Below are 16968 nucleotides of genomic sequence, written 5' to 3' on the forward strand. Positions count from 1 at the left end.
TATAATTTACCTATGGTGTTACAATAAATTGTTTTTTCCGATTATAGCGCCATCTAGCCACAATTCGAAAAAATGTCTCAAAAAATAAAAGTGGTTTACTTTTACATAAAGAATTAAAATCTGCAATAAAAACTGGCGGTTTCTATTTAAGATTTTAAAGTTACCCCCCACCCTACCTCCAGGGAGTGGAGTGGGGGATTGATTTTGGTGTCGTTGGATAGATTTTTAAAAATTATTGAAAACCTGTTTTTCAGTTTTTCGCTTCGATGTTTAGTTCGCTAAATATTCGACCGTTCCCCTACTTTTGGGACACCCTGTATATAAGTATCTATAAAAACCCATCAATGAAGATGCGTATATGTTTACATTATAGTCCATGTGGTGAGACCGCTCCCGTCTGAAAAAAAATTCTGATTCCGTTTCTTTGTGGATTCCTATTTCAAAATATCTCCTTTAAACAAATATGAAGGGTGCCGGGCGAAATTTTTGGGCAGAAATTGTTTAAACAATTTTTTTAAACAAATACAAAAGATCACCTTTTTTGCCCCGAAGAATATTCTTTTAGATTTTTTGGGTCATTCTAAACAAGAAAGGTATCTTGTGATTTTTCTCAAAAATTGATAGTTTTCGAGTTATAAGCGATTTAAAATGTGAAAAATGCGAAAATACGCATTTTAAAGGCTTAAAAACTCATATTTAAATTAATATTTTTGAGGTTGCCAAGTACTTGAATTGTAGTTTAAACATTCATTTTCAAGATTCTGCAGACTGATCGGGTCTAACTTCCATTTACACCGTTGTTATTTAATTGTTAATTATGCGTGTCCATCCGATTTTTTTGCCGGTGCGGCGCGCACTTTTTTCAAAAATCTCCTATTTTCCTCCGAAAAATATATTTTTTAGATTTTTCGGGACATTCTAAATAAAATAGGTTTCTTGTCATTTTTCTCAAAAGTTAATAGTTTTAAAGTTATAAGCGATTTAAAGCGCATTTTCGGATTTTAAATCGCTTATAACTTTAAAACTATTAACTTTTGAGAAAAATGACTAGAAACCTATTTTATTTTGAATGTCGCGAAAAATCAAAACATATATTTTTCGGGGGATAATAGGAGACTTTTGGAAAAAGTGCGCGCCGCACCGGCAAAAAAATCGGATGGACACGCATAATAAACAATTAATTACCAACTGCAACGGTGTAAATTGAAGATAGACCCGATCAGTCGGCAGAATCTTGAAAATGAATGCTTAAACTACAATTCAAGTACCTGGCAACCTCAAAAATACTAATTTAAATATGAGTTTTTAAGCCTTGAAAATGCGAATTTTCGCATTTTTCAGATTTTAAATCGTCTATAACTCGAACACTATCAATTTTTGAGAAAAATCACAAGATACCTTTCTTGTTTAGAAGGACCCAAAAAATCTAAAAAAATATTTTTCGGGACAAAAAAAGATGATCTTTTGCATTTGTTTAAAAATATTGTTTAAACAATTTCTGCCCAAAAATTTCGCCCGGCTCCCTTCAGATTTGTTTAAAGGAGATATTTTTGAATAGGAATCCACAAAGAAACCGAATCAGAAATTTTTTCAGACGGGAGCGGTCTCACCAGATGGACTATTTAGAGCTTTATTGTGACCAGTTGTTGATGTTTGTTTACAGTTATCAAATCCTATTTCCAAGAATTTAATCATGTTTACTGTTTTAATCTTTTCTGAATTTGTGATGTTCTTGTAAATAACATCTGTACACATTTAATGTGTAATAAATGATTGAAGAAGAACTAATTATTTGGTTAAAGAAAGGAAAGCATTGAATTTAATCTAGATTATCAGTTTTTATTTGAAATTAATGCTAAATAATTATTCACTTTAAAAATAATTAGTGTATGGAGAATTTTAATCACTTATTGACACTCAACATTTAAATAAATACATTATGCTCATATATTTTCTGACAATTTCTTAATAATTATTACATCTAGATTATATGATAATTCATTCCTATCAGTCCAAGTAATGAAACTTAAAATAGGACAAAATCTCGTAATTTTTACAGAATGGATCGATTTGCTTGAAAATTTGAGAATAAGTAGTGGATAGTCCAAGGATCAAAATCTATATCATGCCAAAAGGCGCTTTTACCATGGGGGTGGTTGCCACCCCATCTCGGGGGTGGAAATTTTTATTATATTTTGATCGCAAGAGTTGGTAAAAACATTCATTATAAGCAAAAAACGTTCTACATATTTTTTGATAAAATTAATAGTTTTCGATTTATTCGCTATCGTAAGTGTTAGTTTATATCGAAAAAATCAATGTTTTAATCCAGTGGTTCCCAACCTTTTATGTCTGGCGACCCACCTCTTGATGTTTTTTCATATTCGCGACCCATCCCTCACCCATGATGATAGAAAACAATAAGGAACACGGTCACTATACGCTACACAGCTACGGTAAGAGCAACACCGCGACCCACCTGAAAACCGTCCGCGACCCACTAGTGGGTCGCGACCCACCGGTTGGGAAACGCTGTTTTAATCAGTTTTCTGCTATTAACTCAAAAAGTTTTTGTTTTATCAAAACAACTTTACCTAACAAAAATGTACCTACCTTTTGAAAAAATAAACAAAACCGCTTTTTTTTTGTATTTTCTTTAAGACCAATAGTAATCGAGCTATACTTTATTATATGTTGGCTCTTCTTCGTCAAATGCTAAATATTGTAGTTTCAAAGTCAAAGGACGGGAAAACTATGCATTTTTCGAGGATAACTTGTTGAAACTAATTTAAAGTATTTAAAAATATGTATCTCCAGAAATAAAAAAAATCTCTACCTCTAGCTAAAAAAATTAAGTGACTTATAATGAAAAGAATGTCAGTCCCTATTTTTTTCAGCAAAAAAGTGATCGTAAACAACCCCTTAATCACCACCCTAATTAAAATTTGTCATTGACCTGATTTGGTTTTCTTGATTTATGTATTGTTAAATTGGCTCCGTGCGTCTCCCCTCTACGTACAGTCACGTGATACGCTGTCAGATTTTGTAAGGACGTTTTAACATTGAGTCTTATGGGATTATTTTGTTAAACTTGAATATTTTATTTTGTAGTGATAATAACCGAATACAATTCTTAGAATTCATTAGTTATTAATTTATACTGTAATTTATAGTGCAACAAAATATTTTCTTTTTCGTTAATAAATATTTATTGACATAAACTGCGATAGTGAGGTTATGCATACAAAATCAAACTGATAATCAATATTGGAAAGTGAAGAATTTATAGTGCGTTTTTATTTTCTGTTTATATTAATACATAATATCACTAGCGTGACACGACATTTTTTTAAATGTCTCATTTAAACATACACAAAGCGTCCTTATAAAATTTCAAAAAACCGCCACCATGAGCAGGTCGGTCGATTTTGCTTTGACACTTTGTTAACGCTCGGAGCGAATTGTTAACATGTTCTAGAAATTTGATCGGCTTAGAATGATTAGTTTAAAAAAAAATGGAGTTAAAAGCGAATAACGAGTTTTGTAGTTTGTTAAAAAATGCCCTTTTCTTCAGAATAGAAAGATTAGCATCAGAGATACGAAAAAATATTGAAATATGAAATTGCAGCTTATTTAATTCCCAAGAACTTGGTTGGCAAAAATTTTTTTTACGGCAAAAATTGAATGAGCTATTGACAATTAAAACTTGTAATATCATGCAAAAACCACCTTTACCAACACTTTCAATGCCACCTCTTTTTGTGACTGAGAATTTTAAAAGGATTTAATATTAATAGCCTTATAGATCTTGTAAAAACCTTCAAAATTCTTTTTTAACGAACTTTCTACGATAAAAAATAAAAAAAGTTACGGTTAAAAAATCAAATATTTTTTGAGAGAGAAAAAAAAAAGAGAAATCCAATTGGAAGCATAATAATGTAAGTTAGCGGTGTTTTTAGTCATTGCACTTATTTATTCTTCTTTATTTATGTATTATTAATAGATTCTAGAAGTTTTATTCGCTTAGAATGATTAGTTTTTAAAAAACTGAAGTTTAAAGTGAATAACGAATGTTTGCAATTTGGTAAAAAATGCCATTTTCTTCAGAATAGAAAGATTAGCATCAGAGATACGAAAAAACGTTTAAATATGAAATTGTAGGTAATTTAATTCCCAAGAACTTGGTCTGATAAAACTTGTTCTACGGAAAAAATTGAGTCAATCGTACATGAGTATACATCGAAAAACATTGATTTTTAGATATAAAACACTTTCGACAGCAAATAAATCAAAAACTATTAATTTTATCAAAAAAATGTATAGAACCTTTTTTGCGTAGAATGCATATTTTTATTAACTTTGCGGTGAAAATATAATAAAAAATTTCCACCCCCGAGATGGGGTGGCAAACCCGCATGGTACCCCCATGGTAAAAGCGCTTGTCGACATCATATAGATTTTGATTCATAGACTATCCACTACTTATTCTCAAATTTTCAAGCAAATTGATTCATTCTGTAAAAATTGCGAGGTGAAAAACTTTGGTTCCTGGACTATTATGAACTATGCAGCCAGAAAAACATAAAATTTTATGACCTCTAATAGACCTTGGGCTCACACTTAAAAATTTTTACCTCCATCATGAAACTTTCTTTAATATAGAGGTTTCTAAACTTTGGTGCGTCAAACAACTGGAGTACCCTTAAAAAACTGGCATCACGCATCATAGAGTCATAAATTTTATACCACAGAGCGGATTTTTGCAGGATTGTTTCATAAAAATATTTACAATAAACGTGAAATGGCAGGACCCGCGATAACTAGACTCCAGGCGGGCCCCCCTCTTTGGTGGGCGAAATGAGCTTTTTTTCTGCTGGTGTTATACTACAAAATACTAATTAAAAAACGAAGGGTGCCTACTAGTTTTGCAGACAGGCACCTTATACTCTACCTCCAGGGAATGTGAGATGGCGTTACATTTGGAGGTAGATATTGGTCAGGAGTCAATATTTTATTTTAATATAGAGTCTAAAGTTGAGTTCTTTGTAAATCTAACAATAAAACACTGAAAACGTTTGTTTTCTATACTTCCACAAAATTTATTATGAGAGCAGAGTGCCTTTCTCAAGTGATTTAGTTTACTATGGGTTTGTCTTTTTAAAGTCTTTAACTGAAGAGGTTGAGGAGTAGGGAGCTGTTTGTCTCGAGTTGGTCATTCAGAATTATATCTGTATTTTTTAATTTATTAATTTTCATAGATTCTCTTAAAGATAGCTTAATGCCTTTATTTTGAATATGCAGAATTTGAAACTCTTCATTAAAATAATGATTATGATCTAGAAGGTGAAGTGCGTATGTAGAAGTGTCTGTTTTTCTATTGTTGAAAGCCCTTTTGTGTTCTGCTATCCGTTTGTCAAAGGTTCTGCCAGTTTGACCGATGTAAGTTTTCGGACAGTCACCACAAGTTAGTTTGTAGACACCACTCTGTAGTTGTTTCTTAAGCAAATATATTAAGAACAATAAGAGCCGAAAGAGAAAACAACTACAGAGTGTTGTCTACAAACTAACTTGTGGTGACTGTCCGAAAAATGACATCGGTCAAACTGGCAGAACCTTTGAAAAACGGATAGCAGAACACAAAAGGGCTTTCAACAATAGAAAAACAGACACTTCTACATACGCACTTCACCTTCAAGATCATAATCATTCTTTTAATGAAGAGTTTCAAATTCTGCATATTCAAAATAAAGACCTTAAGCTATCTTTATTAGAATCTATGGAAATTAATAAATTAAAAAATACAGATATAATTCTGAATGACCCACTCGAGACAAACAGCTCCCTACTCCTCAACCTCTTCAGTTAAAGACTTTAAAAAGGCAAACCCATAGTAAACTAAATCACTTGAGAAAGACACTCTGCCGAAACAGCTGTAGTCACATAGTTATAATAAATTTTTGTGGAAGTATAGAAAACAAACGTTTTCAGTGTTTTACTGTTAGATAAAATGAACTTCCATCAAGTAACGGTCGAATCAATCAATTATTCTTTGTAAATGTTATCTGGCCACATGCTGGGAGGTGTTTTGCAGTTATTATTAGTAATTTTATTAATATTAATCCCTTCACTTGTGAAAAATTTTTACTTGTGCCTCATTTTTGTGCATAAGTTTAATTTGGGCTTTGATTCACCTCGAGTCAATGTATGCTAGACATACCTGTAACTTTCAGAAAAATAAAACAAGTAATTGATCCTCGGTAAGCCACATCTTTAAAGCTAAACAAGCTATTCACAAGAAAATAGCTAACCTTTTTTGCTTTACTAAAAGTAAAAGAACAGGGAATTCATGCTTTCGTTCGATTGACAGAAAAATTTGCTCAGTCCCACAATTCCCGATAAGGAGACCAAATAACGACATCAAATTTACCTTTTCAATTTTTTATTGCTGTTGGTAGTTCTCAGTGCAAACTGTCTCAAAATACTTTGTCTATTGGGCTATTGGGAGTTAGCGCATGGAGAAGAGTTGCCAGAGACAGGGGTAAATGAAGGATTGTTCTGAGAAGGCTTTGGCTCATAAAAAGCTGAAGGAACCTATCCGAAAGGTTTAAATGAGGTACCGTCATGTGTATTTCATTATCTGCAAAACTTAGATACATCGCAAGTTAATCTTTTTGCTATGACTGCAGTGGCCAAAACAAGAATAAAAGTATGATTTCTATGCTAAACAGATATTCGCCTCTAAGAATGTTGTAGAGGTAGAATTGATATTTCTGGTATGATCGAAGCGAAGATCGGTGGGATATGCGCATTTTATCAATGAACTTCGATATTATTAAGACATTCCAGAAGCCGCTACAGATAAAATGTGTTAACAACCCATTAATCATTCAGAATTAGTCGACGGATATTAGTACAATTAAAATAATTAAGACGATATGATTTAATGAGTGAAATTTAAAGTTTTTTCTACTTTAATGACAAAAAGCAAGCTCATTAACAGAACCCAATTAAAAATTATTTTGCACATCATATTTGAAACATTATTTGGTTGAAAAATCTCATCTTTGTTGGCAAAAAATATATTAATTTGTCTGGACTAAATTACAGTTCTGTTTATCTTAAAAGGGATATGTTACTATCAACATTCACACAGTGTTGCCAAACTGAATTTTGTTATTTTGAGTGTAAATTTTCCCAGCGATCTCTGAGGGTACAATACAAGGCCATTCTTTCATACCACTAAACTGTTTATTTGGTTTTTGCAAAAAGAAATTCAAACAAGAATTTATCGAGAATCCAAATGTACACTCCAAGAAATTAACGCAGAAAGACGCAAAAATGGGTTATTTTTGATGTCTCGAATTTCCTAAACCTGTTACCCGATTTGAGTAATTTTTTTTAATAGTTATAGCCTTATTCTTTAACAATATGGCTGTAATAATATTGTTGCTAGACAGGTAAATTGTCATTGTATACCGGGTGTACCAATCAAGTCATTTTTTCTTAAAGTGGAATATTCTATTTTTCTCCACCCTGTGGAATATTCTAGTATTTATGAAATACCGAAATTGAAACCCAACTATAGCCTCATGTTTTCTTAACACTCTATTTTTTTCCTTGTTTTTCGTCAATACAGAGTGTTTTTAAATAAGTATGGCAAACTTTAAGGGGTAATTCTGCATGAAAAAATAATGGAAGTTTATTTAATATTCACCATTGGCGCGCATACAGGTAATACAACCCTGATGTGCGGCAATGGTGAACATAAAATTCTTAACTATATGTCAAAAAATGCACAATAACTATCTCTTAAAATCCACCAAATTTCATTTGCATATCTCAACCGGTTTTAGAGCAACAAATAAATCTTCAGTTTGTAAGAAAAATTTCAACACCCCTATCTCAGAAACGAAGCATTTGCAGACATAGGTACGTTTATAAAGCAAACTGTCATTATTTTTCATGCAGAATTACCCCTTGAAGTTTGCCATACTTATTTAAAAACGATTGACAAAACGTATTGACGAAAAACAAGGCTAGTTGTTAAAGTACCTAACATTTTTATAATCCAACATAAGCGAATGAATCAAAAAACAATTAAAAAATTAAAGAATTAAAAAAGTATGGGATCAGCAGACGACTAATTACTGTCATAGATATTTTTGATTGGAAGCAAGAGGCAGTAGATAATTTAAACATATTTCTCAATGGCACTTTAAATTTTAGCCTTCAAAAAAGTTCAAATTTAAGGGAGGAGTAAAATTCCAGCACATGATTCTCGTCCAAGCAGAACGGTTTTATTACCGGAATATTATTAAAGGAAAAAAAAGTTAAGCATTAATTCTTCAAAATAACTAAAAAGACAATAGCTTAACAAAAAAAGAATGTGTGTACTTTGTACGCACGTAAGAAGTTATACTTCTATTATATGATTTCAACGAAATCAATATACTTTAAACAGTTTCTCTATTACTTACCAAAAATTTTTATTAAAACAATACCAAAAATTAAAAAAATAAAAGAATAAAACACACACAAACACATTGAAAAATGCCACAAATGATTTCTGAACAATAATTGTTGCCAAAAATTTTAATTATGTAAATACGTATTTTCTGAAAAAAATTATATAATAATATACTTACAACCATAAAATCTATAAAAAAAAAAATAAAAAAATGATATAACTTGCATTGGGCTTGAACCTACTTCCCGTGTATCCCGCCTTACGAGAGTCGAAGCGATTTCAAACTGCACCACCTTCGCGTATACGTCATGTGGGAATATACACAAACTGAACAACTTTTTGACATTTTGTTTATATGAATTTTTATTAGTTTGATTTTAACAATATATAGAGTAAGAAAACGATACATTAGATGAAAATTTGTAGAAAGTTTGTTCGTAATCAGATTATGTAAATTAAAGCATTGCCTACTAGGGGTATAGCATAGCCAAGTACTAGGTAAGTACATTATTTTTTTTTTACATTTTCCAAATAGGTATGAAGATAATTTTTTATTGGAATACAACTGAAACATTTAGAATTACGTACCTGTGGCTTTTCAAAACTATTTAAAAAGTCACTATAATTATAAATTTGATTTTATTTCTGTCCTCACAACAATAAAAACTAGTAATATATTATACAACATTTTTGTTTACCGATAACCTCCATATTGAACAATTATTGACAGATCATTTCAACACCCAATCAGAGCCCGTATAAAGACTAATACCAAACTGTCGGTGTGCGCATGCGCGCAGATCAATATAAATTCACCCTCAATCTCAATCGCGTCTAAAGAAGTATAACTTCAACAAGAAAAAAATGTCTCGAGGTCAAAAGGCTTCTTGAACGAGGTACAATTTGAGTCAGTCTAATCAACGCTTAATTAAAGTTTTATGTCAATTTTTTGATATGTAATGAGATCTTTTTGAAGAATGTAATGAAATCATCATACACTATCTTACCGACTTCTTAACTATTTGTTATTATATAAAGCAAAAAATAAATAAACTCCATAAACTGAGATGCAACATGCAAAAAACAACTTTTGGAAGCAACACAGATAAAATCCATTTTCAAAATAATAATTGGTCCACTTGAATTTTTTTGAAAACTCAATATTCCGCATAATAACTCAAGCATCTAACCATATTTATTTTACAAGTTTTGAAAATAAAATATCTTAATATGGAGTGATCACCGTTTTTTGCCCTTTTTTCAATATTGCGTTCTTCAAAATCTTCAAAGGCAGAAATTGTGTGTAACCCTGTAATTACTTAAAAACACTTACCTTCCTCTCCGTTTGTTTCTGATTGCTCAGCTTTAACAGCCTGCTTTTGCTGATTTTGTTGATTTTGTCTACTAGCTACTACATCTGGCATCACAGCATCTATTAAACTAAGACTTTCTACTAGCCTTTGTTCAGTACCATCTTCTCCAATACTAATTTCAGCTTCTGTATATTGCAGCCCTTTTTGAAGGATACTTAATAGGGCTGCAGGGGGCACCAGTGCTCCATTTATATTTGATTGGGATATATGGGATTCTATTCCGAAGGTATACGCTGAGTGTTGAAATCCTAAAATATATAATTTTATATAATTTTTATAAATATATTATTTTTAACTACATTCTCCATGTAATAATTGAATAGTTACCAACTTAATAACCTTGCTTTGGTAGCAAATAAATAAATAACAGTGCAACAAAATAGTTTAATTTAACCCTATTCAGGAAAGATCCATAAACTATGTCATAGAGAAGTTGGAGGGGAACTTTGTTTATTAACCCTTTGCAGTTTAACGTGATAGCAAGTAAAATGTCAAACAAGTCGTTGGCATGTATTACAGCTGGTTCCAAAAAACTAATACGACTCTTAAAGCGTATTTTGTAGAAAATTGAGCAGTGTATTTTCTTCTTCTTTTAGTTTTTGGTCTCGTTGCAAGGCAATTACCAGCACGATTTATAGGCGATCTTGATGTAGTCTGGCTCTAAGCCATATCAAAATCTCTGACTATGTTCTTGTAAAAAGCTTTTGATGAGGTGTGATATAATGAATATGAGTTTAATTATATTTAATTTATTATATTTTGAAGGATAACTTATTATTTACATACTGTCACTGTCACTGCCAAATCTTAAAATTTGTCAGATAACTTCAACCTCAAAAAATGGCTGTTTGTTTGTTTATTTTATTATTTGTCTGCCATAATAAATATAATATAGGGTGTCCCTAAAGTAGCGAAACGGTCGAATATTTCGCGAACTAAACATCGGATCGAAAAACTGAAAAATATGTGTTCAATCATTTTCAAAAATCTATCCAATGACACCAAACACCAATCCCCACTACACCCCCTGGAGGTGGGGTGGGGGCTAACTTTAAAATCTCAAATGGAAACCCCCAGTTTTTCTTGCAAATTTGGATTCGTTACGTAAAAGTAGGTAACTTTTATTCAAGACATTTTTTCGAACTGTGGATAGATGGCGCTATAATTGGGAAAACGATTTATCCTGATACCATAGATTATAGAAACGGTCTAATATCTCACGAAATACACTTCCAAATGAAAAACCAAAAAACAGATTTTTAATCTTTTTCGAAAACCTATCGAATAACGCCCAACATGGCTCCAACCCACCCCCTGGAGGTGGGGTGGGGGGTAACTTTAAAATCTTAAATAGCAACCCCCACTTTTTATTGCAGATTCGGATTGGTCATAAAAATTAAGCAACATTTATTGGAAACATTTTTTAAAATTTCTGTTAGATGGCGCTAATAAATCGAATTTTTCCAATTAAAGCGCCATATATTAACAATTCCAAAAAATATTTCTTATAAATGTTGCTTAATTTTTCATGACGGATCCGAATCTGTAATTCCTATTTAAGATTTAATCTATTAATTAAATTTATTTAAGATTTTAAAGTTATCCCCCACTCCACCTCCAGGGGGTGGGTTGGAGGGTCACGTTTGGTGTTATTCGACAGGTTTTAGAAAAAGATTAAAAACCTGTTTTTTAGTTTCTCATTTGGAAGTGTATTTCGTGAGATATTAGATTGTTTCTATAATTTACCTATGGTATTAGGATAAATCGTTTTTCCCAATTATAGCACCATCTATCCACACTTCGAAAAAATGTCTTGAATAAAAGTTGCTTACTTTTATGTAACGAATTAAAATCTGCAAGAAAAACTGGGGGTTTCCATTTGAGATTTTAAAGTTACCTCCCACCCCACCTCCAAGGGGTGTAGTGGGCGTTGGTGTTTGGTGTCATTGGATAGATTTTTGAAAATGATTGAACATGTATTTTTTAGTTTTTCGATCCGATGTTTAGTTCGCGAAATATTCAACCGTTCCACTACTTTTGGGACACCTTGTATAATGTCAGACCAATCATACACTGCTCAAAATGATCAAATCTTACTAAGAATGGTATCAGTTTTTTTAGGAACCAGCTGTACATGCCTACTGAACTGTGTGTCACTGTTTGACACATGAAAGTGCACTGAGGTTGTCGTAGCTGTTTAGTCAATCTAATATTTCTAACAACATTATGTAAAACACCTCTATCTTTTTTTCTATTTATTTTAAAGTATTTGTATTTGGTAGAACTGAATAAAACATGTTAAAAACCTTCAGTTGAATTTAAAATGGAATGAAGTGTTAAACTCTCACATAAAATTTGATTTAGTTCAAATAAAATTCATGTTTTTATACAATTTATTCTTAAATTTTATTAACATATTTTAAACGCAAACTTCAATTATTGAATTAAAGGGTGAACTTAATTACAGACTAGTGTATATATTATTTATTATAAAAACAGAACTCCACATAAACACTTCTCTTTAACGAGATATTCTATTGCTGACAAAATATGCCTAAAGTGATCTGGGTGCTAACTTGATTTTTTACTGCATTTACCTTGTAGTCTTTTGGCCGAGATAGCCCTGGAATTGCTTCATACATAATGTGAATCTAAACTGACGTTATAAAAACACTTTTATTTACGTACTCAATAGAATTAATGAGTTATAAGATTTTAATTTAAACTTATGGCATGCTAGAAATGCCAAAAACTAATTATGTGTTTTACAATTTTTATGTCTGATATGACAGGCAACCTATGGTCAAACTCAAGTAACTCAAATTAATGAGAAGCGTTGAATAGCCCTATTAACAATTGCAAATTTTGTTTAGATAGTGTTTGATTTATTAGCTTAAGAAATTATTTATTAGCTAAATAACAAAAAATATATTTTTTTAACTTCTAAATTGACATTTAGTTATTTAAAAATGCTAAAACCATGTCAATGTGGTGATATGAAATATTTTTTAAGGGTTTTTGTTTTCGTTATATGTTAGCTCCTGTTACTTAGCTTCTCTGAAAGAATCCGTGCAACTTACATTTTAGTCTTCTCTTATCATATTTTTTGTAACCTTCTTATGTCATATTTGAAGGGGGTTGAGAGAAAATCGTGGATGTCACTAAATGAGTGAAATGTAGTTAAATATGTCATCTTGTAGTTTTTAATAAATACTATCGCACCATTTCTTCAAATCGGTAGAAAACGATTAATGTTCCGTGATTTTAAGCCTTTTAAATTGACCATGTCGGGAGAAAACCATATATGTTAGAACTTTAAAATTCGTTTTTCTCCAAATCATTTCTTGATGACATCCATGATTTTCTCCCTACACCCTTCATTTCAACACCATATATTTTCTTATATTCAATAACAACACTTTAGTTTCTGATTAATACGGTTTAAATATTTATTTACTGTAGATGTTATTGGACAACCTATAAGTTTCCAAAAATTGGAAAGTCACGTTCATAAATGTATACCCAGTTTTCAAAATGCACTAAATGAAATAATATATTGTAATCCATTGTAATATTAGCCATTTTCCAATTCTTATAACCAACGTAAGCTTGGCTCACCTGTTTTGATTTATTTCCTAAAACACAAATGATGACGATGTACAAAGATGCAACAGGTCAACTGTATCATGCTCTTCACAAAATCCTGTGTTCATATTTTTTTAATAACAGTAGTCTCCCGTTTTATACCGCTGACGCAGCTTTGGGATTCTAGCAGGGTAGTCTGCTATATCTAGGGCCTACGGTATACAAGGAAGGTAACAGGGCCAGTGCTACGCTTTAACCGCCTATTATTACCCCTGGTTTTACCCAAGGTACTCATTTTATTCAGGCTGTCATATTTTTTTATTAAATTAAATTATTTACGTGAGTTATTATTCTTGTTATGATACATTTGTAAATCAATTTTTATAGATAATTTTATCAAATGAAAGATATAACCAGGAATTTAAAAAAATCACTAAAAAAAGGGATCATGAGTTGTAATTGTGACATCTACATGAGGAAGGGTCTCGATTGTAAATAATGCTTTACAACGAAGGGGTGGGAGGTTATTAAAAAGTACAAATTTTTTATGACTAGTTTATGCATGTTTTCTAACCTCACAAGCATTCTATTGAAAATATTAAAAAAAAAGATCACAAGCTGGAGATGAATCAGTTTCTGATACAATTGCACAATCATCTATAATTAATACATTCACAGACACAACTGCATATGCAGACACTTATAAAGGGTCATTACTGTGTTAATACGAAGATGCGTCCATGAATGTGTTCAAAAATTTAACCATAACAACTATACCTCATTCTGAATATTTTTCACTTATTATCTATAAAAGTGCACATGAATGTAGGCTTGCATGCTTGATTCATCAACTATAGGGAAGACTTTGTGGCATCGTTTCATGCATACATCAAACTTTAAGGCTTCTATTATTTGGCCATAATTTTGAGAAAAACAAATTTTGAAGATAAAGATTTTGTGTAAAAGAAAAAGAAATTACTTAAAGCACACCACCACTGACAACCAGTTTTACTACTTAATTAATAAAGCAATGTTAGACCAAAGGATCCCCAACTAATTTAAACAATGGGTGGACAGAAAGGGGCCTAGAGATGATTATATTTGGTAAAAAATAGGCTGTGGTTTTAAAATGTAGATTCTCACTATCATAAAGATATATTTCTAATACACATAAGCTATTATACTGTTAAAATTAGCCAACCACATAAGCATTGGAATATGGTGGAAATATTAGGAAACTTTTTGTGATCAAAAACAATGTTTATGCTTTAAAGTAATAATTATTTAGATTTAAGGTAATTGGGGATAGTAATGAAGTTTCAAATTTTGTAATTTTTCCTTTTGGTTTTGGACGCGTCCCATAATCAGGTTATGTGTGTATGAATGAATCTTCTTTATTTTTGCATGTACTCACCAGATTCCTGTAAATACCTATAAACTAAAAAGTTAACTTCGTCACTTGAGAAACTCATTTTGGCTATTTGTAGGGATCCATCTATTAAAAAGGTTTTAATTTTTTTCGGTAAACAATCAACAAAAATACTCGTGTCAGCGGTCAAACAATCATTTTCTTCGAGGCGTACTGAAATAATAGTGGCTAAGTTTAATTGGTCCTTGTATAATACTGATTGGAAATATTTTGAGGTTTCGCCCTAATCAATTTTTGTTTTTGTCCAACGCCTTCAGAGTATCCAACAAATTGTTTAACTAACAAAATTTTTAACCTTTTTCATTTTGTCATGACAAGTCAACTGTCAATGTCACTTCTTTCTTTTTTGGTTTGCAAGCTGGCTTGAAGCTAAATTTGTGTAATGACGCTACTCTTCTTTGTGGCTGCGGCCTCTCCTCTTCAGCGTACTGGTAATACAAGTTGCCTATCTGTGTGGCTGACACATATTCTCAGAAGTTTTAATTTTTATTTGGAATGTTGTTCTGAAGCTATTTTGTTGTGGCATTTTTGCAATTAACAAAGATGTTAAAAAAATGATTTTATTATTAACACTTCGACTCCCAAATCGGGTGCCATTTTACAGGACGTGATTAGGAAGAAAAGTGAAACAATGAATAAAATCGACAAATTGCATAAATACCATTTTAAATTACTATTCAGCCAGTTAAAAATGAAATGATTTTTTAGTAATTAAACTATTTCTAGAACCAGTGGCGTTACAATAGGGTGGCAAGACGGCAGAACATATAGGAGGTATTGTCACATCACTGACGATATATTTCAGAGAATGTCTAAAAAATATACTGTGAATGTCCTACGAACATTCGCGTGGACATTCATGGAATGTTCCAACAAGACATTCAGTCTAAAAAATATACTGTGAATATCCAAAGAACATTCGTAGACATTCATGGAATGTTCCAACAAGACATTCAAGGAATGTTTAAAATGCTGACACAGCACTTTCCTGGGAATTTCCAGGGACATTCGTGTGCTTTTGAGGACATTCCAGGAATGTTTTCAATGTCCTGTGTGTACCTTCTAGGAACATTCCTGGAATGTTTAGTGTTATTAGGGAAAAGGCCACAGCTGGGCGGAGTTGCTCGGTCAGAGGGGGCTGTGAGCATTGAAAGATTTCTAATATTTAAAAGGAGCAGGAATAGGTCATAGAGGTAAATATTAACATAGAGTGAGCCTACCCTCCGCGCTTCCTGACGACAAGATCTCTTGCACTGGTTTGTGGTATCTCTTTCTAGCACTGTATAGAGAAACTAAGATGACATTAAAAGTGAGTATATAGGCACGGAAGGGGAGGACTACTGTCGCAACTTTAATATGCATAAAAGTGAAACAGCACTGAGCCAAATAAAAAAAAAGGTGTCGTCACTTAACTCTGAATGACACTCTGTCTATGATAATATATAAGTCTATGGAATAGGGCTTTTCATCAATTGTCATTTATTTCGAGCTTCTATGTCATCATAGGCGTAACGAGGGGTGGTTTTGGTGGTTATAACCCTCCTTTTGGATGTACTTTGAGCTCTATACACCGTGTATAATACACGCTATTAACACCATTATTATTCCATACCCCCAGAGACCTTCAAGTTCAAGTGCCTTCAAGTAGATGTAACCCCCCCTTAGGATCATCCTGGTTACACCTCTGTCTGTCATGTGTTGTATAATCTGTGTATAATATTAATATAGACGGAATATACGACATATGACAGCAGCTCGAAACAAATGACTGTGAATGAAAAGCCACGAAAAGCCCTATTAACAGCAAAGATCTGAAAGTAATTAGAAGCTTTAACTGGAATCAGATCGCAAATCTGAGACTTGCGGTGGAGGAACGAAGAATACCTATTTCTATTTCCTAACCTATTTGCGAAAATGCAAAAGAAGCCGAGGGCGACCACCGACTAGATGGACTGACGACATAAAAAGAGAGTAGCGAGAAACTGGCTACAAGCAGCCCAGTGTAGACAACACTGGAAAGAACTGAGGGAGGCCTATGTCCAACAGTGGACGCGATTGGCTGATTGATAATATTATATTTATGATGTTTATATGCTTTTAATTTAAATTGCAAG

General features: G+C 32.2%; 1 protein-coding gene across 1 annotated transcript in view; it reads right to left on the bottom strand.

The window, feature by feature from the left end:
• LOC114324276 (F-box-like/WD repeat-containing protein TBL1XR1) overlaps positions 1–15188 on the bottom strand; it is a 66918-nt gene extending 51730 nt beyond the window's left edge. The window contains exons 1-2 of the mRNA XM_028272075.2: positions 14840–15188; positions 9801–10088 (exon numbers count right to left, since the gene is read on the bottom strand). Of these exons, the coding sequence (XP_028127876.1) occupies positions 9801–10088; positions 14840–14897 (346 nt within the window). The 5' untranslated portion in view covers positions 14898–15188. The remainder of the gene's footprint in view (positions 1–9800; positions 10089–14839) is intronic.
• Between the last annotated feature and the right edge of the window lie 1780 nt (positions 15189–16968).

The sequence above is a fragment of the Diabrotica virgifera genome, chromosome 1, assembly GCF_917563875.1.
Source record: "Diabrotica virgifera virgifera chromosome 1, PGI_DIABVI_V3a".
Lineage (NCBI taxonomy): Eukaryota > Metazoa > Arthropoda > Insecta > Coleoptera > Chrysomelidae > Diabrotica > Diabrotica virgifera.